General features: G+C 33.1%; 1 protein-coding gene across 1 annotated transcript; it reads right to left on the bottom strand.

Moving 5' to 3' along the window:
* Positions 1 to 12,103: 12,103 nt before the first annotated feature.
* On the bottom strand, positions 12,104 to 16,983 carry LOC147385419 (Mitochondrial glycoprotein family protein). The gene is made up of 3 exons (XM_086424140.1): positions 16,738 to 16,983; positions 16,299 to 16,633; positions 12,104 to 12,449 (listed from the first exon to the last, which is right to left on the bottom strand). Exons 1-3 carry the CDS (start codon positions 16,894 to 16,896, stop codon positions 12,278 to 12,280), a joined length of 666 nt encoding a protein of 221 aa, XP_086280266.1. The 5' UTR covers positions 16,897 to 16,983; the 3' UTR covers positions 12,104 to 12,277.
* Positions 16,984 to 26,128: the final 9,145 nt, after the last annotated feature.

The following is a 26,128-nucleotide window of genomic DNA, read 5'->3' as shown; positions in this document are numbered from 1 at the left end:
ATGTAAATGGAATAGAATCTCAAATATTCATCAAAATCCAGATGGGTGTATCAAACATTTTTTGTTTGACTTCATGGATCGAAGATTAAAGATATGATCTAATTTGATAATTTATCAAAGAATAATGATGAAGTGACCTCAAGATTGTACCTCGTGTCACATGTCCTTGACGTGAAAATGTGCAGGAATCATAAATGCTTTTCATTGAAGTACGGTTCTTACACATTTCCTACCTTAGGATGTGCGATATGAGATACAATCTAGAGGTCACTCCAGTATGACTCTTTATTAAATCTATTTTGAAACAATCACGTCTCAATTAGATATATATGAAAATTTATAAAATATTTCTCTTAGGTTTACGATGGATTATTATCAAATTGGATTTGGATATAAATCTTGAGATCCGAAATTTCCATCACAAATTTAATGAAATCTGGCAAAAACGAAGATTAGGACCAACAAATAGTGGATAGATTATGGTATGACCCAGTCCAATCCAAACTCTCTAGCCTAATCAGTTGTTATAGATGGTAGTTATGGTCTAGTATGTTGAACTTTCCTTTTTTTTTCATTTGAGTCTGGGACTTGGAAGAACGATGGAGACGTTCACGTGTTAAGATTTTCCTTTTTCGGGTTTTAATAAAATTTAAAAGAGGGAGAATTTAGCTTCTTTACATATTGGAAAGGTTACCATTCATGAACTTATGAGTTGTGACAGGTGTATCTGAATAATCTGAAACCTGGCCAGCCGGTTTCCCTTACACCTTGTCTTTTTTTTCCTTTCTTTCTAGAAACTGATTTCTTTATAGTTTTTAATTTCTCTAACAACTTGCCACTATATCATGGTCGTTGGACACCCAAGCATCCAATGACCTTGGATCCTACAAATAAGGTCGCTATAACAGTAAAAGTATCTAAGGGTTTATTTGTAATTTAAAATTTTTATTTTTAAATTACATAATAAAAATAATATTTTTATAATTTTAAAATTATTTAATGTGATTGTAAGATTGTAAGTTGAAATTACAATAAACGAGAATTCAAAAATTGTGTGTTCGATATCCAATATGAGTAATATTTCTAAGAGACCACCCACGAGAGTACTCCTTGAGATGTGTGGGTGTTGCACCCTTGGCTCTGGCCTGGCTCATTCAATCCTTCTAGTCGGATGTAAGTTCGGACACTCTTAATATAAAAAATAAAATAAAACAAAAATAAAAATTATGACACTACGTTAAATCATTATAATTGATTTGGAATAGTTTTAAGATTTGTTAAACCAACTTCAAACCCAGATCAAGTTTTGATGAAATCAACTTGACTAGTCAACTTGGTAAATCATCAAGTCAACTATATAGAATCCGCACTAATTCCACGTCATACTATCCATCCAAAATAGCTCGAAGTTCATGATCCAACAGTGATCCAGTGGGTTCTGTCCATGATCCAACAGTGATCCAGTGGATTCCGTACCATAAATCCTTGCGTGGGAAGCATTTATGATGGTTCTGGTACGTGGGAATGTGGGATTCCTGTTGAATAAGACATCAAACATTGAGAAGTGGAGGTAATTTTCAAGTTGGTCCACATTATTTAAATAATTTGTTACCAACCCATGTTCCTTTTTCTTTTTTTGTTTCAAGTCGACCTTAGCCTAGCTGTAGAAAGAAATTTGAGAAGGAACATCACATTCCTAGCTGATAATCTTTCACTTTTGCTGTCACATTTATATTTAAAGAGCTATTATTACCACACCAACTTTTACTAATGCCATGCCAATTCCTATATGAAAGTATAAATCACGGAAGAATTGCACAAAGTTGGTGTGGCAATAGCAACTCTCTATATGTAAATATTAGTGCATGTAATTATCTAAGAACCTGTTTGGTACGCAATAAAAAATTCTTTGGTAGTGTAAAGTTTTGTCCCATGCAAATTTTTGTGCCATCATACTTGGCAATGTTTTGGAGTATGAATTCCTTGAGAGAGACCCAATGGAGGTGGTTGGCCTAGTGGCAAGCCGAGCCTTTAAAAGCTTTTCAAGAAGGTAGGTCAAGTGTTCGAAATCCCACAAAGCTATGAATTCCTCAAGGCCGCCCCTCCAAGGTCAATTGACCATTGACTGAACTTATTGCACGTAAGATTTTTTAAGGGTGTGATCGTGGGATTAGCCTCCCCGAAGGGTGGGGATACCCATAATAAATAAATCCTTAAGATTTTACCATATTTGATTGCACTTATAGTGGGATAGTGGTAAGAGAAACATTATGATGTGGAAAAATCATTTTGCTAGGGGTGGAGTGAAACAACATTTCTTGTGTGAAAATTCACTTTTGAAAGAAAAAAAAAAACAAGAAAAATAGAGATTATTTTAATAAAAAAAAACTTGATTAACCCGATCGTGTTTTACTAACTTGATCGAGAATTTCAGACCATCACCCAAGGCATCTCAATAGTCAAACAAGACTTTGTGAGATAATTCACTTTGAATATATCATTTGTCCTTGAACAACATCAAGACGGCCCGTGCAAGTCATCTTAATCTCATTCTCGAATGAGATTAAAAATTATGGTTAGACCTACCACTAGTGCAATGTAAAATCAATGAGAGAGGTAATCATACCTATCGCAAGGGGAAAAAACCAACACACACACACACACACACACACACACACAAAAGTGTTCCTATTGCCACACTAATTTTTACTAATGCCACATCAATTCTTATGTAAACGGTAAAGAATTGCACATGGTTGGTGTGGTGTTAGTAACAACTGGTGTGGCAGTAGCAACTCTCTAAAAAAAAGTTTGATTTAGAAATCGTTTTCAAGTACACCCGTGACTTTTGGATAAGTTAGATAAAGACAATATCAAGAAGATATGTTACGAATCTCGAGGCCCATTACAGATGTTTTGGATCCACATAATCTAAACCATAGTTATGAATCCTAGAATCTGATTTTATAGACAACAATCAAATAAATCTAAACAAACGCTTCCAAACTACAGGCATAGAAGAAAACGATTTTTTAATACAAGTCGTTTTCAAAGCTTTAGATTTCTTTCCGTCGCGTTCAAAGGAAAACGCCGGTCTTGTTTATTAACATAAATTATTATTTAAAAAATATATATATATATATATATATATATATATATATATATATATATATATATATATATATATATATATATATAAGTTATAAATTAGATTGGGTCCATTCAAAGCAGGCTTTATCGGTAAAATATGATTGGAAATTATAAAAACACCAAAAGCCAGTTGGGTGGGTAACGAGCCAAAAGTTTCGTGGAATTCTCCGTTTAAAGCTTGAAGCCTATATTGACTTTTTCTTGATTAAATAAATATATTTTTATGTATTTTTGTAATTGTGTACTTTGAAATTTAGAAAGACAAACAACAACAAAAAAAAGGGCAAATATGGATAATTTTTCAATACTTTTAAGAGGAAAAAGTTTAAGAAACATTAAATAAAAAAAAATTCAGAAAAAAGGGTTTTGCTTATATTTGCTTGAAAGCAAACCTAGTTACCTCAATATAAATAATAATATTATTATTATTATTAGGAATATCAAAATAATATTATTTGATAGTGCACATCGGCATCATCGTACCAAACATCATCTATTAAAAGTATATACAAAGCGTTGCTCCATTAATTATGTTATTTAAACAAATAATTTCATATAAGTCATAATCAATATGTTCATGATGTCTTGTGAATCGTGATTAGCCAATATGTTAATTGAAAGCAAGTGTGAACAAGTGACATTTGAGTCTTGATAAGAGTATAGTTTCACAAGCCTTATATCATGGGCCAACAAACCTATCTCACGACATAAACTATGTTATTAGGAATCTATGATAATCTCATCATGATCATCAAGAGTAGGCTTTATTTTAACTGAGTAGTGTTGGATGGTTGAAGTATCGACAATAAAAAAGAGTTGGAAAAAGTGTGATAAGACTTATAAAAAAAAAGAAAAAGAAATCAGAGGTGTTCCTATCCTGAGATTGTAGCTGGTCTAGGTTTGTCTTAACCCTATCGATGTTTAAAAAAAAAGATTGTCTCCATAAACACAATTTCAATTCATGAAATACTTCTTTTTTTTTTTTAATAAAAAAAATGTCCATTCATTTCTCAACTTGACCGTGTAAATTCCATATGTACGGTTTTTGAATCGAGTCCATGGTATCAACAATCATGAACTTTAGCAACTTAACACAATCTCTATTTATTTATTTTTAGAGGGGATTGACATCCAACTTCCAAGTGGGAAACCAAATGCACCTTATTTACACAAATGATTGAAATGTGTTTGAAACAAAGTCTATTTTATTCCTTCTTATTACATATGTTTGTGATGCACGCACATTGTACATTATAACACACTAACCTTCAACAAACTATAATGGAACGCATTCATGATGTACACAAAGAGATAAGTCAATATAGCTGACTTTTGGTGAATGTATTCTCGACATGGAGATCAAACTTAATAATAATAATAAAAAGTAATTATTTCCAAAACTTCTATATATGACTTTAATTCATAGTCCTCCTTAGAAATAATTTGATTTTTTTGTGTAAATGATATCTTTACTACCATAAAATTAGTCCTTGACTTATTTTCATGTTGTTAGATATGGTTGTATTATTTTCTCTGGTCAAGAATCAGAATCATTATTTATTTTCGACTTTGGCTTTCCATCTTGTTCACTAGTATTTTACCTCAAAAAAATTAGTCTTTGACTAATATTCATGTCCTCCGATACGATTGTACAATCTGATCAAATCAGATCTTAGAATTATCCTTTGCTTCTACCTCTAAATTTGGGTTTCAACCACTAGCATTTCAATATTGAGATGTCCCAGAGTGACTGGGTAAGACATTGAGTTGACGTGGAGGTGTCCATATAACCGTAAATACTTTTCACTTGTATCTCAAGGAAAGCATATATGATTCTGTGCACACCTCCACGTCAGTTTAGTGTCTAACGCAGTGTCTTGCACAGTCACTTTAATATTTTTCTTTGGTATATTTTATTTTAGACTAAATCAAGAAAACTTGATCTAAAATTGATTTTGGATTGACTTTCATTAGATAAAAAATCTAATCGATTGACAATCCTACTTTTGACATCGATTTTGTTTTATTAAGAAGATAAGAGAATGCCTCTAATCAAATCAAGATAGCCCTTAAACAAAACTTTCAAATTTTATCATTTCCAAATCTTATCAATATGGAATCTTGATCAAATGATAATGATTAATGAGTTGGTTTCTCTTGGACTACCGCCCACCAACTCATCAATCAAAATGATTCAATTGGTGGACCCACTCTTAAATGGGCCATAATAGCTGCCCATTGATCTATACTTAAAAAACCCTGTTTAAGATTGGTGATCTTATATTAGAAATTAACTTTGCTTCTAAAAACTCCCAAAGTCAAAGTATTGTGGGCCATTAAGGATAAGATTCCTAAGGTCAAATGAAGATGTTGGGTCTTACATCCATCAAGTGCTTTTTATCATCATAAACTACTATTTACATTATGGGACAAAAGATAAAAGTTTTCTACGTCATTGGAAGAGCAAAGCTTGATATATCAGCCCCACCAAAATGCCACATGGCTCTCTATCCCCACTAACCCATGATTTACATGCCTAAATCCAACCTGATTAATAATTTATATCCATTGGATTTAATTTTTTCTTTTTCTTTTCTTCCATTATAGGTTAGGAATTAGGGACTCTTGAGAATGGTTTCAAAACTAGTACGAGACCGAGACGTATCGTCCAAATCGTCTCGGTATCGCCCTGTAATGAGACGGACGAACAAGTCAATCTATGAAACGAGATTTAAAATTCATGTTCATTTTTCTTATTGTTAAACAAAACATCTCAAATGTATCAAAAAACTCATCAGAGATGACTCGATTTCGTTTACGAAAAAGATGAGACATCAAAACGAGTTTTAAAATCATGCTCTTGAGCAATCTAACTATTTTGTTAACTAACTATAATAAGCAGTTTGACCAAAGTGGACCAAAAAAAAAAGTGTGCTTCATTGCATTTTGAGGGGATTTTGTATCCAACTTTGCTCTTCGAGTGGAGGAGCAAATTATGTTTCCACCCACTAAGGTGTTCACAAAAACAAGCACCACTTGATCATTAAAAATTTTAGAAGCCAATAACTTAAAAGTCTACATGTTAGTGGTGGGAGTCAGGAGTGCGCCTCCTAAAGTACACCGTTGCGCCACGTGTCATTTAATGCATACTTTTTATTTTAGATTATGAAATTGTAGTAAGCCTGAGCTGCATCACCATCAATGAACTAGTGGATTAAAATCAAAAAATTTCTCCATCTTTACTTTTTTTATACCACAAACTTTGAAAATTCGAACTTTCAATATACAATGTACATGGACCAAAGGACTATCTTTCTATATCGATCACACATCCTTGAAAAAATCCCAAGAACTTTAACAAAAATGAAAAAAAAAAAAAAAGATATTTATTTAATTGTTGACCAATACATTTTAAATTTGAGAGAGTAGTGGTTGTTCATTTTCAAAACCTTGAATCAGATTAAAAATGATTTTTTATTTTTTATTTTCTTTCAAAAATCTAAATCATGAACTTTATAATATTGAAGTGTCATTTGTCCATACATGCATATAAGTATGTTTGTACATTGAGTCACTACGGTTAAAACTAATGTGGTTGACTAGGTTTGTGCACAGACCCACATATCTTTTTCTTCGTGATACACAAGGAAAAGGATATGTGGTCTTGTGCACATGCATTTATCAATATTTTTTTAGGATATAAATGGGTCCCTTACCCTCCCAAACTCAAGGAAAATAATTGAAGAGGTAACAACACCCGAATACTCATCTCTAATAGTCTTCCCCTAGATGAGCGAGGTCTTGGCGAGCCATCTGTATTGATTTGAAATTATTCTTTTATATCATATAGAAAAGATTTACAACAAGAAGGATTAATTTTTACACTTGAAGATAGAGAAATTCTTGAAAATAACTCCAAATAATATTCTATAAAATAAAATAAAATAAAGTAAAAGTAAGAAAAATCTTTTATAAAAAGAATAAAAAATGATTGAAAGCAACACAAGAAGAAATTTGGAGAAACCATAACCCTGGGAAGGTACAAAGACAAGAGGCAGCCAATGAACAAAAAGAGGGGGGTGCCCTCATCATGATCTCAAATCATGAAACTTGAAACGTGGAAGCCTTGATTTGGTTAAAATATTTTTTATTATTCGTCTTACACTAGCGTACGAGGAGCCCAAGACAAAAGCCCAAATCAGAAACTTGCCATTTTTCAGAGAACACAACTGCTAACAAACAAAATCAAATCCTAAAAAGACCACGAGCGACGGAGAGGCCCAAGAAAAATGGAAAATTAAAAAAAAAAAAAAAATTGTTTTATTTCGCTGTAGAATGGGTGGACCAACGCTTAGCCTATATTTTAGCCACGTATTTGATATGTGTGACCCAAAATTGTTTTTATAAAATGTCTAACTGTTGGAATTTTCCTAGGGATATGTGATGCATCTTTAGCATATATGTTTTATTTACACTAGGGCACGGTTGGATTTCGTATTTTAGTGATTGGAATTTCTTGTTTTTTTGGTGGAATTTTCCTAGGGATATGTGATGCATCTTTAGTATGTAAAAATGAAAATTTCGAAGGCTACATATATTATTATCTTTTGAATTTTTTTTTTTTAAAGTTTGGTACGCAGTTGGGTATGCGGCTGATGTAGCAAGGGCATAGAATCGCACATCTTTTTCCTGTGTATTCCGATGAAAACGATCTATGATTCTATGCCCTTGCCACTTATCAAGACCATGTGCATTCATCACGACTCTTTTATTATTAGATTCTATTATAAGCATCAAAATTATAGTTGTATTTTGAAATATTTGGACATTTGGACTATAACCCTATAAAGGTTATAGTTGATAAGAGCTTCATAAACTATCATCGAGAGGATGAACAAATTTACCGTGGGGGCACTTGCCCTCACAAGAATTTTCAAAATTTATGGATTAATGAGTTACTGTGATAAATATTAGTGACGAATAAAGAAATCCTATCTCTGCCCCCTCTCAAGAGATTAAACATCGTTCGAGGATATGAAACTCATAAGCTATTCTCTAAAGGGAAAATAAATATCCTTTTCTTACATTCAATCAAACACAATATCTAGATGGAGGAAGAGTAAATAAGTGTGGCTGAGTCAGGATTTGTGTGTTGTTAGTAAAAGTTGGTGTAACAATTGAATGTCTCAAAATTTTTAATGCAAGAGTACTTCATAGTGAGTTGGTATCTTTCTGATGGTGACAAATCACCCACGGTTTCAAGTCTCGGATTCGGGTTTCTGACATTGAAATCAAGATGATCCGGATCCAAGTCAATACATCAGATTTAACTTTTAAGATATATAAGCCAAGTCAGAGTCAAACAGTATTTTTGACTGGGCCCATAGTCTTTAAGTCAAGACTGACTCACATGCAGGAATGTTAAATGAGGCCCCACAGACATGGATTTATATAGGATGACCGGGTCGGATCAATTAAAAATTCATAAAAAGCCGAACCTGAGCCTGACCCATATTGACATGCATACTTCGAGTGTTTTTTATCTGGCCTTACACAGTCACCGAGATTTCAAACAATTCAAACCATGTTCACACATTAAACCCATGCGTGTTGAAAAAGAGAGTTACTATTGCCACACCAAATTTTACAAACTCCTCATGTTGATAACTCGTATTTTTCTATTTTAATATAAGAAAATAGGGGTTTTGTTCATACAACACCTCTACTCTTTATTGGATTTTCCACAATGTCAACCCTCTATTGGATTTTCCATGGGGACCAACTAGTTGCACATCACGAGTTGTTGGTTGGACATCTATCTTGAAAAATAATCTTGTTTTAATAACCTCTATTTTAGTCTACTCTATTAATTGCACTTCAATATCGATAACGTTAAGATTAGTTGTTATTTCACCTTCTCGTGACTTCATCTTCTCCGTTCATTTAAATTGTAAATGTTTGTCATACAACCAAGTATTTCTACACTAATTTACGCGAACATGATTGAAGAAGAATAATCTTGCTTTCCTAGAAAGGGCAAAAAAACTATCATATTTAAATAAAATATTTACTAATTGATATTATTCTAAAAGTCTTGGTGAACTTTTTAAAGGTACCAAATTTGATGCAATATGGGATAGGTTAGGCTATCGAATCAGTTCATATTGCAACCCAAATCCTAATCCAGATCCAAAGTTATCGGATCGGATTTCGGGTCTTCTTATCCCAAATTGACAGTTTAGTGGAATTCTAATATAAGAAAAATGCCACATCCAAATAAAGTTACAAAACTACCCTTATTAATTATAGTAATAACAAATTTGGAAAAATGTTGTGAAAAGGACCAACATCTTTCCAGCTTTGTGTTCACATTCAATAGGGGAGAGAACAAAATAATTGCAAGCCCATGTAGTGTTGCCATTGTAAGCAAACATGCCCTACAGAAGCAATATTATTGAAGCTCAAGTATAATTCTAATTAGATCATTTAAGTTTGGTGATTTAGACGTACCGCTCCACGTTTTGGTGAATATTTGAGGATTGCTTTTGGGAAGAAAAAGCAAGGTTTATTGGTTACATGTTGAAGATAAGGGCTCTTAGGTCATTTTCATTAGTCTATAAGAAAGACCAAGGTCAATCATGCATTAAAAAATGATTTTTATTTATAACTATTGAAGTAAAATTACTTATTGACAAATCAGATAGGTCATATTTAAAAAAAATTAAATAAATAAAGATGACCATTTTAAATCTTAAAATTCATATTTTAAACACAATAACATGGCTATTGGTAACAAAATCCAACCAACAAATAAGCAAAAGATGTATATTTGGACGATATACACACTTGTCACGCATTTTTTATTGTTTTCTGAACTGGCCCCCATGTCATTCCCAAACTATGAAGCAAAAGACTTCTTGCTACGCAAAAGCCAAACCTTTTGATGGTGGAGGAAATGATGTGCTTGGTTTTGACCCCTCATATATGAGCCATCATGAAGAGTGGAAGGCTATGTTGGCCACATATTTTACTTTTGATTTTTTCTTACTTGATGAATCATAAGAATCCAAAGCATGGTGTATGCCATGACACCTACTTGTAGTGCGACATGTGTCACACGAGCTCAAGGTTCGTAACCAACACACGTGCACTTTATGATTTTGTTGGTCCGCCACTTCGCATTCTTCTGTCCAATAGAAGCAAGCTTAGTGCATGATGAATCGGCCAATGGAATTCTTTTGACCATCGTGTGCATTGGAAGGCTTTCGGGCCTCTAGACCAGAGCGAGCGAGCATTGTGTGTGTGTGTGTGTGTGTGTGTTGTGTTGATCGATAATATTTCTCATTAGCAACAAACATTTAACGTGATTTTTTTGGCAGCAAGACACACCTAGAAAGTTTCAAGTTTAACTAATGAAGAATTTTCATTTCAGACATTGCTGATCTGGATGTGTCTATAGAAGCATAAATGTTTGTCATCGAGATATGAGGGAGAAGCACCTATGGTTCTGTGCACACCTGTTATCCCAAACGATGTCAAATTCAATGTTACTCCAGTATTATCACATGTATAGTCTCTCAATAAATAAGAGCAATACTGCATTTTTGTCATCTAACAAGAAACTAATGAATGAACAACCAAGTATACGGCATGAGGTCAAACATTTTGGGTGCAAGGTTTTGAGAATTCTCAGCACTCAGATTGAGATTTCAGAGCGGGAGCAACAATTGTAATATAAGGTTCCAATTACTAAGGGTTCATCAATCAATACCATCTTATTTTTAAGGTTCTAAAATCAACCTGAAAAAAAAAAAAAAAAAACTCAAATTTCTTGATCCAGAGTTGAGCACCCCATCGAAGTACTAAATCATTGATCATTAATACTTTTTTTTTTTTTAATTGCATGGAAGTATATTAAACGAGAATTTCTAGGTAAAGCGTAACACATTTAATACAAGAGAACTTAAATGTAACATCCTGAACTGTAGCAGTAGAATGATATAGGGGTGAAATCTGATCCATCTCTTCTCACAGCACTATTGGCATCAATGATCACACCACATGTATGCACTGTCCACACTGTTGTTCACAACATCACTGCAACACTATGATATCCTTACGCCCTTGTGTTGCATTGCATCAGATTCCCAAGGAAGTAAAATCGGTGGATGTAATGTAACGGACCAAACTCTTTGAAGAATACTTCATGAGACACTCCAAAGTTCAGAATATCCACTAGGAAAATGCTGGAATGACACAAACAGAGACACAAAGGTGGCAAAATTTATGGGGCGGCGCGCACATAACCGTAGATGCTTTTTACTTGAATTTCACGGAAAAGCATCTACGGTAATGTTTTTGTCACCCTTGTGTCTCCTTTTGTGTCACCCCAGCATGATTCTATCTATAGCATGTAACTTAGGTGGTGGAAGAAGAAGAACTAACTAGTCTAAACCCATTATAGAAAATCAAAACCCAACATATTGGAAAGAGACCATAAACAGAATGTGAAAAATATTATATGCCAAAAAACATAACATTCATGAGAAAAACCCACCAATTTATAAGAAAAAGTTGTTCCTAAACCACCAAGTCAACTTACATGTCCAAATAAGTTTTAGCATAAAGTAATGTCGAACTATATAGAATCGTCCACCAATCACTCATCTGAAAGGCACTACCCGTCTCATGCAAAGACAAGTGAGATTCACATTCTTCCATTGCAAAATGACGGAACTCTGTTCTCTTGCAATCCTCATAAAGAGAAGTACATGTGAATAGGAATATTTTTACACTATGAAAGCCGATGAAGGTGGGTATTGAATCCAGGTCTGTGGTAATACCACATGGGACTTGCCAAGCTGGCAACTCAAATTGTATGGAATATACTATCAAAATAAATAATAAATAAAAATGTGAAAATGGAAGTTCATACCATACGAAGGAAAAAAAATTTGTATGAAACCCCAAATAACCTCGTAAATTGTACAATCTACTGCAAATTACAGGTATCTACTCACCTGCTACAAAAATTGAAAAGTGCATTTCTTTAAATACAGCACTTACTTAAGAGAGGGTAATCAATCATCTGTGTATTTAGAACTATAACCAACAAAACATTTTGAGCTCAAGTTGACTTGTGTTCGTTAATTAAAGTGCCTGCTGTTTTGAACCAGCGCATAAGATTCCGATGATCCTTCACATAAAGCCATGCTTGGAGAAATGGAAAGAGACTCTCATTCACACCACGTTCCTCTATATATCCATGAAATGCATCCCTCATTCTCTCGTCGAGATCTCTGCCAGCAAGTTATCACAAAAATAACCTGAGTGAGAAATGCAAATGTCTCTACGAAACTGCCATAACAAATAAAACAAAAGACATGATGTAACAGACTTGTGGGCACACCATTTGCAAATGTATAAACCCAGCAATGATCCACAAAGCTGGTAAAATGGAACAACCATACAAGTAAATTTAACATAAGACACCTTAAGAAATCATCATCATCTATGCCTTACCCCAAATATTGTGGTTAGCATCATATTTTGCCTCTCAACTCTATCTTGAACCATATCTTCAGTTAAGGTAAGTGTCTTCACATCTTTCCTTACTACCTCCATCGACATCATTCCTGGCATTATCTTACTTTCTTGTATTTTATCTCCTATTGGGTTATTCCTTAATTCTCTCAAATATACTCATTTCAGATTTTGTCTTTTCTAGTCTTACCACTCATTCATCTCAACATCCTCATCTCTGCCACACTATGTGAACATGTTTCTTGACCATCCACCCAACAACTAGCTCAATAAAGCATTGTTGGTCATATTATTCTTTTATTAAAAAATTCCATCAGCTCCATATGTGCCCTCTACTTTATCTATTCAGGACTATTATATGGGTCTCATTTTGACCAACTTCTTCGTCTCTATGGATAAATTGACTCAAATAACGGAAGTTTCCTCTTTGAAGAAATTCTTGCCTGTCAATCTTAAATAACGTTTCATCCACAGGAGTGTCTCCTCACTGAAGTTGCACTAAATATATTCAGTTTTGGTCCTACTTATCTTAACACCTAGGTTTCTAACGTATCCCTCCATGAACTGACATATTTTGTGAGTAGTAAGATCAAAGAATTGGGATCAAAATCCCACCTTCACCCACGTAATATTAAAAAATAAAATTATAGTTTTGAATTTACGCCAAAAGGAACTCTTCATGAATATGAGCAGTTAATTGATTCATAATTAGTAAAAAGGGCTTAAGGACAATCCTCAGCACAAACGCATTGTAATTGAAAATTCCTCGTCCAAGGATACATATCATATATTTTTTCCAAGTAAATAAAACATATATAGACTTCCACCATTGATCATCTAAGAGTATAGTTTTGACAGTTGATCATCTGAGAATCCCTTTTTCTTAAAACCAGCCAAAATTAAATTTTCAAGGATACATATCGAATGTTTTTTTTTTAAGTAAATAAAACATATATAGACTTCTTCTTTTTCTTAAAACTCCAGCACTAATTGTCTAAGAGTATAGTTTTGACAGTTGACCTCCCCAATCCTTAGCATGAAAACAAATTGGTTCTCTCATATGGTAGTTTTTATCTAAGTGTTTTCTCTTTTCTATATAAATAAGATTTATTAGAGAAAGGAAAGGTCGGTTGAGATGATTAGGCAATAAGCCGCTACATGGGGACTACTCACAAGAAATATTGCAAACGTAATGCCATCTGCCTAAGAAATCCTCAAAGAACTCCCTTGAATTCCTTAACATTTTCTCCATACTCTCTCTCCCACAATTTCATAGTATGACTAGTAATTTTAATCCCATGACAATTGTGGGAGATAAACATACAAGTCCTACCTCAAGATACAAAATAATAAAAAAGATCCAGGAATCCTAAAATGGTTAACGAGACGTGCCTGACACAGTCTTGTGTTTGAGGATCAAATTAATATTGGAAATCGGGCTGATACATTGCCTAAAACAACAACTCCATTAGCAGAATATAGGAAGATGCTAATAAAGAACCCAATCTAGATACAGAGGGATATATATTAAAGCTCCAACAAATATGGGAAGACATGGTTGAGTCTTTAAAGTATTAGAATCACGCCCCCCCCCAAAAAAAAAAAAAAACTTGACAAAAATATGAACTATGAAGAGTAAATAAGAGTGGATTAAACATGTAATACCCTGGAAATTTTATTTCGTATCCAGAAGAATAAATTTTATGAAAATTTTTGATTATTAATCAAAGTTGTGATGGGATAATTTATGAGTCAAACATGTAATGTTAGTAGGTTTACAATTGTCGAGAAACATAGTTTTGTGTGAGCTTGATTTGATTATTTAAGTTAGTTGACCCAAAAAGATAGTTTAGAAGAATATATATATTTATAAAGAACTAGTTCATATTCATTTTGTGTTAAAACTATAGAGAAGAGAAGAGAAGAGAAGTTTTATGAATACGCTTTTACTTATAAAAAAAAACTATAGAGAAGTTGAATCTAAAGAATTTTTGTCTCTCGACTTTTAATCTAGGTTTTGATCTCGTTAGAAAATGAATAAAAAGCTGGACTAGTTGAATAAATATTCAGGACATCGATTTCAAAGCTAAGAATTAAATCTAAAGAGGTAGGAAACTTCGATTTCTACATATGGTTATCTATTTTGAGAAAATGTTTTAGAAATGTTCAAATATGATTATTTTGCAAATCATGCTTGTATGTGTAGGATTTTGGATGGATTTTTATGTTTAAAATGTTTTAGAAATTTCTTAGAATGAATTTGTGGAAGATTTGGAAACTTTTGAACTGAAAATCGAGTTTTGGAAAATAGTTTTTTGCACGTTCGACTAACCGAAGGAATCATCGGCTAACCAAAGCTCCTTTCGGTTTCTTTTTCAGAAAATGTGTAAAATCGGAATCTTGTTCCTTGGCTAACCGAAGAAAAAATAACATTTTTGAAAAATGATTTTTGGCCATCAAAACTTCAAAATTCTCATTGAAATGGCTTGTAGAAATCATTAGATTTGGTTTTTGAGTAGGTGAGCATCGAGGATGCACAATAGAGATTGAAATGGAATAGAGTTTCCAATGTAATGTGTGTGGTATGTGAGTGACCATGAGTTATTTATACTCGTGTTGGTGCGAGGGATGTTATTTATACCCGTGTTGGCGCAAGGGATGTTACTTATACTTGTGTTGGCATGAGGGATGCTATTTATATTCATGTTGGCAAGAGGATTTATTTACTCCGTGTAGGTGAGTAGGTGAGCATTTCATGGGTGATAGATGTTATATTTATGTTTTATCATTTCACGTTTTTTGGGTCATATAGATTTGAAAAAGAAAAACATGAAAGTAGAGAGACAACCAATGGAGCTGCGACCGATGTTAAGGAATCCATCCTTCTCTTATTCAAAATGATATGAAAGTAGAGAGACAACAAGACACATTGGAAACAATTAAGTAATCATACTTCCATATTTTGGTTACCAAATCACCCACACACACTGGATCTATGGCCATTCATGACCATTCAATCGAAATGGAACCAAAAAAATCCACATTGGGCATAATCCATGAATAAAATATTTTAATCATTTTCCATGTCTTTACTTAGATGAGTAGGCACCAGTTCATGTATAGTTGCACTTCAAGTTATTTCATAGATGAAAACAGTGCCCTAAGCCCTAAAGTCTGTTTTATCAGTCCAATTCAAGTTCTCTCGTATTGTGCAAGAAGTGTACTCTTTCAGAGGTGACAACAACTATAGAGAACATAGAGATTACAGTTAAACAGAATAATTTACCATTTGTGGATTAACTAAACAATAACTCATTAGGACTCAAAACATTGCCCCAATTGAAATCCTTAGCGACAATGCTCACTAACAACATCTAATGACCTTTTAAAATTTTCACTTTTTGGTTTAAGATGTCGCAATTAGGATTATTTTCGTCAACTATCCACAACGCAACTTAGTTAAAACCCCCCATTTTCATGGATTCCACACAAAGCTCATAAATTTGAGCTCTTTTTTTTTCGATTAAAACTTCTCTCAGACCTTTTATCAGTTAGAAAGTAACCATTAACATACAAACACATGAAAGAATAAGTAGAAAACGTACTGGAAAGCAGGGCCACTGTATTTCTTCGGAACAGCGAGAAATTGAGAAGATTCGATCTTTGGCCTCATAGAAACAGAGTGAATCCCCAACGCGTCCGGATAAAGTCCACAAAGAAAATGCAGAGAATCGTCGCGACAAGGCCTCAAGACATCCACATGAAGAAATAACTGATTAACACCATCGTCATCTTCGTCTTCTCCACCACCAGGAATAATGTTCGCCAATCGCATTACAGAGATACTGATCTCTTCATCACCATAAGTTTTTCGAAGAACAGGACCACTGGAATCGAGCGCACCTTTTACGATTGAGAATGAAGATGGAGGGCTTACTTTCTGTGAAGCATAAAACGCAGATAAATTTAGCGGAGACACTAAAACCCTAGATAAATTTAGTGGAAAAAGTAGGGATTTTTATGTGTGTGTGCGTGTTCTCTTACTGGTGGTGGAGTCATTTTAGAGACTTCGAGGTAGTGTTCTTTGAGCGAACGGAGTAAGATAGAGTCGACTGCGGAAGATACGCTTGTAGAATGCTGCTTTGCTAACATGCGCCATGGATGTAGTGCTCCTCCGCTTTGTGTAAAAACCTTCTTCCACATCACTCCCTTCCTCCTTTTTCACTGTGTTGTGTTTCGTTGTGGGAGTGTATGTGTATGGTGTTGCTCGAGTGGGAACTTCCCGATTCCCGCGATTGGAACTGAAATTAGGGTCTCTATGATTTGTAAAGAAAATATTTTCTATGAGAATGGATTCTCTAGAAAATTTTCATAAGAATATTATTATGTTGATAAAATGGGTAAGTGTTTTCAGTTAGAATGAATTCTCTAGAAAATAATCATAAGAATATTATTATGTTGGTAAAATGGGAAAGTGTTTTGAATTAGAAGAAATTCTCTAGAAAATAATCATAAGAATATTATTATGTTGATAAAATGAATTATGAAAATGTCAAGAATAAACATGGTTTTAAGAGATACATTAACTTGTACATCCGTCTTGTTGCTAGGCGATACCGAGATGATTCGGGCGATGCATCTCGGTCATGGACGAGTTTTGACACCATGAGAACAAATAATTAGTCATTAGTTTGGGGTAATTGAGAGCGAACATTAAGAAATGACGATGTGAATATCATTTGCTTAAGGAGAGTGGAAAAAAATTTTCCCATTCTGAGGGATTTTTTTTATACAATAATATATTTTTTATTATTTAAATACCTAATCATACGCTTGCAAAACACATTTTTCCATCCTAGGTTTAAAATGCAGTATCAATTGATTGTTTTGGTTAATGAAAAAAATCGATACATTCTTGAAATATTCAATGTTTCTGATTCAATATTTCGTATCAATCTTAACCGATACCAATACATATCGACCGATACATTCATATTTTTAAAATCATGTTCCCCTGGCAATCAAATAGACACTTAAGAGTTCATGTTCATCGGTCAATCTATATTATCCCTATTTGTATTATCGTGTGCGAGTCCTACACAAATAACATTGTGAATTATCCAATTTTACAGTGATTTGTCCACAATCTTAGATACCATCCTACATGATTTCAATCCATTAAAAGTTGGCTTGAATTCAAAATTTCTATTGCTCAATTAAATAGTTAATGGATTTTGTTAACATGCATTAAAGTGCAATAAATACACTTTGGACACTGGATTTTGTATTGAAAATGCCCTTAGTTATTTTTTTTTTACAAAAATACACTAAAATTCCAAGTTTCAACGTGTATTTATTGCACTTCAACGTGTGCCCTAATAAGACCCGTAGTTAATTTATTTAATTCTATAATTTTTTAATTTTTTTTTTAATAGGGTATCTCTGAATCTAGCGGGCTAACGATAGTCTATTGGACTTCACCAACCCATAGGAAAACCTTATCCATCAAAATTAATCCTTGAGTGTCACACCCCATCCAACACATTGTCATGTAACATCATTTAAATAGTCACATTGCAGTGGAAGAGCATATAAAGACCCGAAGTCAGGACTTGAGGAGCACACCCAATCCTTCTTTACCATCTCAGCTAACTGTCGATGGGTTAACCCTACTATTTTAAATGGTTAACAATATTAGCATTGATTATTTTGTGACTATGATTAGCATGTTGAGAATGACTTTGTTTATGGTTAAATTGTCCAAAATGCACTTACATGGATCCAACCAAGCAACACCTACGATCTTACGATAGAAAAGGAAATAATTTATTGATGAGACTTGAAACTCAATTGATCCATATCAAAATTAGTCCAAACTAACAAAAAAAATATTACGATAAAAAACTACCTAGTTTTTGTCAAGAAGCTTTATGGTATTCACCAATACCTCTTTAGGGTTGAAATAAAGATGTCCAAACTAGACGTCTTGATTACATATTGAAATAAGAAAAGAATCCACGTGTTTGTGATGCGGAAAAGGTTAACATCCCATATCTCTTAGGGTTGTAATATACCATCATACTCTGTAGTCGACGTCATTAATGATACACTTGCAACAATTGTCACGATAAAACCATTCCTTTTCAAGACCTCATGTAATCATTTCTCTAAGTTGTTCCTTTCACTAATGATAGATATCCCCACTATATGGCATGGTTTTAAATCTCGCTTGAGACCGAGATTACTCATCCATGTATGAGATGGATAGACAAGGTGTCTCACGTGTGCAAACTCTCGTGAGGCAAGCGAGGTGACTTGAGCGATATTTGAAAACCTCATCCAAGTTAGTAAAACTAGATCAAGTCAAATGGGATTTTGTATATTTTTAATTAAAATGATTTAAAAACAATTAAATTCAAATACATATTATCTAAATAAAATATTATTTTATGACTAAATATCTTCTAATCTAAGGTAAATATTTTCCTAAGCATATACTTCCCATATTTGAAGTATACGAACCCAACTGATAGACCAAAAGTATTTAGGGGGTGCTCATTGTGCAGAGAGTGTATCTATTCATGGGACGTAACAGTACACCCTCAATATTTCCCTGCTGGTTTGTTTGTTTCTAACTTTTGTTAATTTTGGATTTTAAACTACTGGAGTTGCACATAACCTTGCAAGGATTTAGTTATATCATACACGATCAAACCATCACAATCAACTCACCTATAGGTTTTAGGAGTTAAATTTTTTATTTTTGGAAGAAAGAACTATGAAAAGCGTGTAGAATCTAGAATTTTATTGAGAATTCTTGGATGAAGATTACATGAATCCTATTAAGGTATTTATAGAAATTACATCAACCAAGATATTAGAAACTAACCTAATATACATATATTAATTATCTACAATTCCTAATTTGGAATATCTTAATAGATATTACTAAATATTTCATTCTCAATCACCACCTCAACCTTCCTTTTATTATGAGATACATTGCCAATGATACAATGTATCTCACGCATCATAATATGATGCATCTCTTACATCCTCTCGGGATTGCATGGTCTTTTGAAGAAAGAGTATGCAATTGGTTTAATTGAATAACTCATATTGATTTCATGAAATACTTGATGATGGATATCCACAAACGTCCAATCAAGTTTAATGATGGTCATCGCCTGTCTGTGAAGTCCATCACTGTCGCATCCTGCTCATTTTTAGTTTGTCAGAGCTGGTGGTCCATTAGATCAGGTCTGTCATGACCTCTTCCATAAGCATACAAATAAGGATCGTGCAATTTAAATACAAGAACTCTCGTTGAAGAGATTATAGATCAAATGGAAATCAAGATCGTGAAGGATTAACTTGTGAACTAGGGATGTAAAAACATAGAGAAATACAATATTTTTATTGAAAAAAAAATACTAATAAAGGGAACAAAATAATTTAGGTTCGATGATGGCGGTAGCGCTATCATCGAAGAATGATGCACCAAGATTGATGTGCTCAGTGGAACTTGAGTTCTGATACCATGTGGAAATATGAAATTATTGAGGATAATTCTTGGATGAATATTACATAGAACCTATTAGGGTATTTATAGAGATTATATCAACCAAGATATTAGAAACTAACCTAATATAGATATATTAATTATCTGATAATTTCTAATTTAGAATATCTTAATAGATGTTACTAAAAAATTTATTCTCAATCACCATCTCAACCTTCCTTTTATTATGAGATACACGTATCATATGCATCATAACATGATGCATCTCTTACAGGAAGATTATATTTTGTTTCAAGTAAAATTTAAAACATTCATTTTGGGGCTTAAAAACAAGCAATTGCCGATAATTTTTTCTTTGCTAAATATGAAATAATAGTCATTTCTAGAGACTCACACGGTGTGAAGTTTTTAGTTAGAGAATGAGGGCAATATTCTTTTGAGTCGTTCTAAACCGACTTCCTTCGATACTACACTTAACGTGGTAGTGTGTAGAGTACCATATATTTTTTTCATCGAGTACTAGACAAGAAATCTACAATTCTCTTCACATTGCCACATCAACACAGTATCGAAGGAAGTCAATTTCAGTATTTTCCTATTAATTTTTCGCTCAAATGTAAATGACAATATGTTATCAATGCTAGCCCTCCCAATCTTTAGTTGCTGGAGTGAGGATCTAGAATGGTATCTCGTTCCTATAATAAAAGTAAGGTGTCTACATGGAACATTTTTCTTAGAGTTTAAAACACCTAGGCTAGGGCTCTTAACCCAGTCGTGCATGCTCCCCAATGTGCTTGAACTCGAATTAAAAAAAGTGCCATGTAGACACCTAACATTGTTATAGGAATGGGACACTGTTCTGGATCACGACTCTATTTGCAATTGGTGCACTTGTGCAACTTACCATCCATCATCCACTTATTTATTGGTGGGGCACCAAAATGTGCGTCTCAATGAAACTAAAATAAGGAAAAATTTTATTAGATGAGAATAAGTCCAGCTATGCATTATGAAGGTGAATGGTTGGGCAACCAAAAAACAACGTGTTCATAGATTGAATGTAACAAAAACTGCTGATGCAAAGATTGGTGTGTGAAAAAAACTTACGAGGTAAAATTAGAAATGAAAGTGTTCATATAAATTTACTAGTAATCCCAATGGGTGATAATGTAAGGGAAATTCAATCGAGATGGTTTGCTAATGTGTAAGTTGAAGGTTCTAAATTAAGACTTACCATTGTTGGTATTCGCTAATCTCAAATTTTTTTATCCTTTTTGGTTCTTTCTTGCATCTTCATAACACTTTTCCAAATTATGGTGGAAGAACTTGTAAACTTTAGATGCTATGTGAGTGACTCCACTTTCCAAAAACTAAACCTTGAATGGTGGTTTTACAGTGTTTATTGTTTCAGAAAATGAGTGAGATCAATGAGAAGTATCAGGAGAACCTAACAACCCTTCAATCCCAATATGTCAATCATAAAGATGAGTTCCTTCGCTCAGAATCACAAACACGACCCTCTCGAAAAGTCTTACGTGCAATTGATTGAGTCGAGGGTCAATCGGACCCTAGAGGATGGCCCCAAGGAATTCATTGCTTCGTGGGTTTTCAAACACTCGACCAACTCTTCTTGAAGAGCTTATCAAAACTTGGCTTGTCACTAGGCCAACCTCTTGGGGTTAGGTACAACATGCTTTATATTGCTAATCAAACTAATGAGGTTATTCTACTCACCAATAATCCAATTCTAGAATCTGATGTTATGTTTCAGATTATAAAAATGATTTTGCTATAATCAGATTCAGAAATTGAATAAAATCAGAATGATATGGACCTATTTATTTATGATTCTAGAACTTGTTCCTTGAAAGTAAAATTCATTAATGCGGTTTTTATTAGCATTAATGAAAATGGTATAACCAGATGAGATTCTCATTAGGTAAATTATTAAAAGAGGATAAAATATTTTAATATTTATAAAAAAAAATATATATTTTCAAAAAATGATCAAAATTGAATTAAGTTACTAGACAGTCCAGTGTTTTAGTAACTCACTAAATTGACCAGCATTTTAATATGTTAAAATACATTATTTTATCAAAAATACCCTTTTAATGGTTAGAACATTGGATTGTCCAACGTTTTTGCACCTCACTAATTTAGTCTCCATTTAAAAGGTCAGATAGTCCAGCAACTTAACTCAATTTTGATAATTTAAAAAAAAAATGATTTTTTTTTTAATATTAAAATATTTTACCTTCTTTTAATAATTTTCCCTAATAAAATTTACACTCCTAACAAATTTTAATTTGCTGAAATGTGTACGTTAGACCAATCACCAACTGTACGTCCAACGTCAGTAGGTCCCTTGGGATCAGAACAACTTGTGGGGAAGCCGACAACCTGACTTAACTCCAGAGGGGCAGTGATCCTACCAATATAACAAACGTGCTTGACAAAATCATCCTGGCTCAAACGAGTTAAGTGTTAAATGCTTAACCGAGTTACAAGTCGAACTCGAGTTTAAGAGAGAGAGAGAGTTTTAAAATAAATTCTTGGTAGAAAAATATTTCTTAAAGCTCTTTAAAAAATGAGAATATCCCTGTCCAGATCCCTGGTCTGGGGTTACTTCCAATGACCAATCTATTTAAGAGTCTCACTAACCTTACTAAGTTAGTAAGGATTTCACCCTTACTAAGGGTCCTTGCACCCACCTTGTGAAATCTAAAAACAAGATCCGATGCTTTATGGTTGTAGACGACAAAATTCTATGAATTTTAAAAAGAAGATAAAAAATGATTAAGTTTTCACAGTTGAATTTTAATTTTACTTTTGAGTTTGGTGAAAGTTTGGTAGTCATCCATTTTCAAAACCTTGGATTGAGTCCAAAATAAATTTTTTATAATTTTTTTTTTTTTTTAATATGAGTTTTTCAATGAAATCTAAGGGTTGTGGTGTTGGATTGTTAACGTGATAATCCATTTGAGCAAAATGAGGCTTAAAATCTTAACTAAGGTAGTAAGGAAATTGTTTCTCTTTATTTAAAGGTGATTTAGAGATACTCCCCCCCCCCCCCCCCAAATGAGATCCCCCCATTTTGTAAACTGATGGCATGCCCCTTGACATAAGTCATTTTTGAGAAATCAATAAAATGACCTAAATACCCTCATCTTCAATCTCTAGTCAAAACCCCTAATTTTTTCTTTGAAAAAAAAAATCAATATCTTCAAGCTCTTTAGTTTTTAGAATAAATTATTTTTATCCTATTAAACCCCGTTTTCAATCTATCATCTTTGACCTTGTAGCAAATTCTGGATATTGCTTTTTTTTTCCTTGAAATTTTATCCTCTTATACGTTTTCAAAATTCTTATTTTGTTATTGAGATTTGAGGGTTGAAAGAGATGAACCATAATAACCAAGTTTGGACTTAGCAATTATTCGGTTGGATTGGTTTCCTAAACTTTTTTTTTTTTAGGATTTTACAAAGGGACTGATCAATTCCACACAATCCGTTACCAATTGCACTCCATCACTTAAAACACCCCTCTTGCACACCATTTGTATTATTGCACTCATAAATAACACTTTTTTTTTTCTTTCCCTTTCTTCTTCTTCAACCAAGCATACAACAATTATTGCTTGTTCATAAATTTGTGCAAAAGAGACTTGGTGGCTTTTTTGTTAGCCTCTAGCCTCCTCAATAGACCAAGACAAATTTCAAAAATTATTTTAGCTCAACCAAATAAAAAATATTAAATATCTAAAAAAGAGAACACATGTAGAATAAGGAAGATGAACAAGCAAATTATTCTAATGAAGTGCAACTTGAAGGTTAGATATTATATTATAAAAATTAAAATAAAAACGAGACAATTTTTTTAAGATTGGTGTGTGATCAGTCACTACTGGTGTGCAACTAGTCGATTCCTTTTACAAATATTATTTTTGGATTGTTTCTCAAAATCCATCATCTTCAAAATGCCTTAGTGTCATGTTTTTCTGATTTGAAAGTGAAAATATCATCAAATTCAACAAGTAAATGAAAAATTGTCATTTCGTCGATTTAATCAAACAATCCCTTGTAAAGGGGCTTTTAGGAAAAAAGGTTAAGAGAATCTGCGACTACAGATAAAACCTCAGACGGAGGATGAGGGTAAAATGTCTTGACCCAAGGTTTTTGGGGGAAAATATAACTTTTTGGCTAGGGTTTGAGGATGGGGGCATTTAGGTCATCTTTTAATAATTTGTCAGAGAAGACCAAGATCAAGGGACATATTATGAGTTTAAAATCACAGGGGTGTCTCAAATATTCACTAAAACCTCAAAGGTTGTGTCTAAATTACACTATTTAACAGGAAAAAAAACGTCCACATGGGTGCATGTGAAGTTCGATTCTCTAGTCCTAAAAGTTCCATCAGTAGTACAAGCGTGAAACTGATCAAGATACTTTGGACCGTACGATTCTTCCAATCGTTTTGTATCGATTCCTTTAACAACTAAGATAACTAAACTTGATGGTCAAACATTATTGGACTCAGTTGATCAAATTGTCACACCTGATCAGAAAATAAGAAATGGTCAACGGTCAACCAGCTATAGAGATTAAGTATCAATTTTATTTTAATAACATCTTATTCTTAAAAAAAAATAATAAATAAATAAATAATACTTATTCATCTCAAGGACGGACTTCTTTCTAAATATCTCTTAATTTTTGGGTGAGAACTTGATAGCCCACTTAGTGAACTTCTTTTTTCTATCATGCCCCTCCATCCTTCTCTTATAATTTTGTTTAAAAATCCAAAATACCTTTATATTTGAAATCCTCAAAAATCAAATATTTCTTTCACAATGAATAAAACATCGGTCAATCTTGAATCATCGAAACTCGTTGATATTGTTTATGTATTAATTGTCAAGGAGTTTCTTTCATAAAACATCAAGAGATGACGCGTGATATATTGGGATTATGAATAAAAAGAGTACGTCGAGGTCCGCCTTCTGAGTTTCAGTCGAATATGGATGGTCGGATGATTGTGAAACACGAATTAGTGAAAGGATGAGATTAGAAGGTTTGAAAGACAAATGTTGATAAATTGAGGAATATTTGGTTAAACGAATCCTCGAAAAATCAGAGGGTTTGAATATAATGAGAGTAGGAAATTGCGAAAAGAAGGAAAAAATTCTTAAATATAATAAAATAATGAATACGAAATGAGAGGTAAATATATTTCTAACAAAAAGAAACTATTAAAACAACTAAGGATGAATTTAGAAAGAAGATTATGAAAGATCTTGGGGTTTAACCCCTATAAAATACAGGGATAATGAGAACTAAGAGACATGCAATTTCTTCTTCTCTAAATTTTATATTATTTTTGTACTAAGATTTTGATTTGGGCATCGAAGAGGTGTTATTACAAGTAAACCCATAAGTACAGAAGGACGAGATCACTTGCAATTATTATGAATCTAGAGGTACTACAAGTTTTTGGCATCTACATTAATTATATCATTGATTTCGATTTTTAAAAATTATGATTGATTTCGACCTATTTTGATATAATCGTCTCATCGAGATCATTATTTTTTCATTCAAAATGGATGACCTTGTCAATTAATTATTGATATAAATCATAACAATATCATTTATCATCAATTATTTATTATTATCAGAATATTACATCTAAGTATTCAAAATTATGATAGTATTTTCCATTATCATTCTCTCCCTCTCTCTCTCTCTCTCTCTCTCTCTCTTTTTTAATACTTTTGTCATGGTCATGGAAATTAAGAAGAAAAAAAAAAAAATTGGCTGAAAAGTTGGGGATTTAGAAAGAAGTCCCTCTCTAGGGTGCATTAAGTAATTTCACTTTTAATTATTTTCAATTCTAATTCTATAAATTATGAAT

This window comes from Akebia trifoliata, chromosome 14 (assembly GCF_017979445.1).
Source record: "Akebia trifoliata isolate Shusen 1 chromosome 14, ASM1797944v1, whole genome shotgun sequence".
In the NCBI taxonomy this organism is placed as follows: Eukaryota; Viridiplantae; Streptophyta; class Magnoliopsida; order Ranunculales; family Lardizabalaceae; genus Akebia; species Akebia trifoliata.
This window is presented reverse-complemented; position numbering and strand designations above follow the sequence as displayed.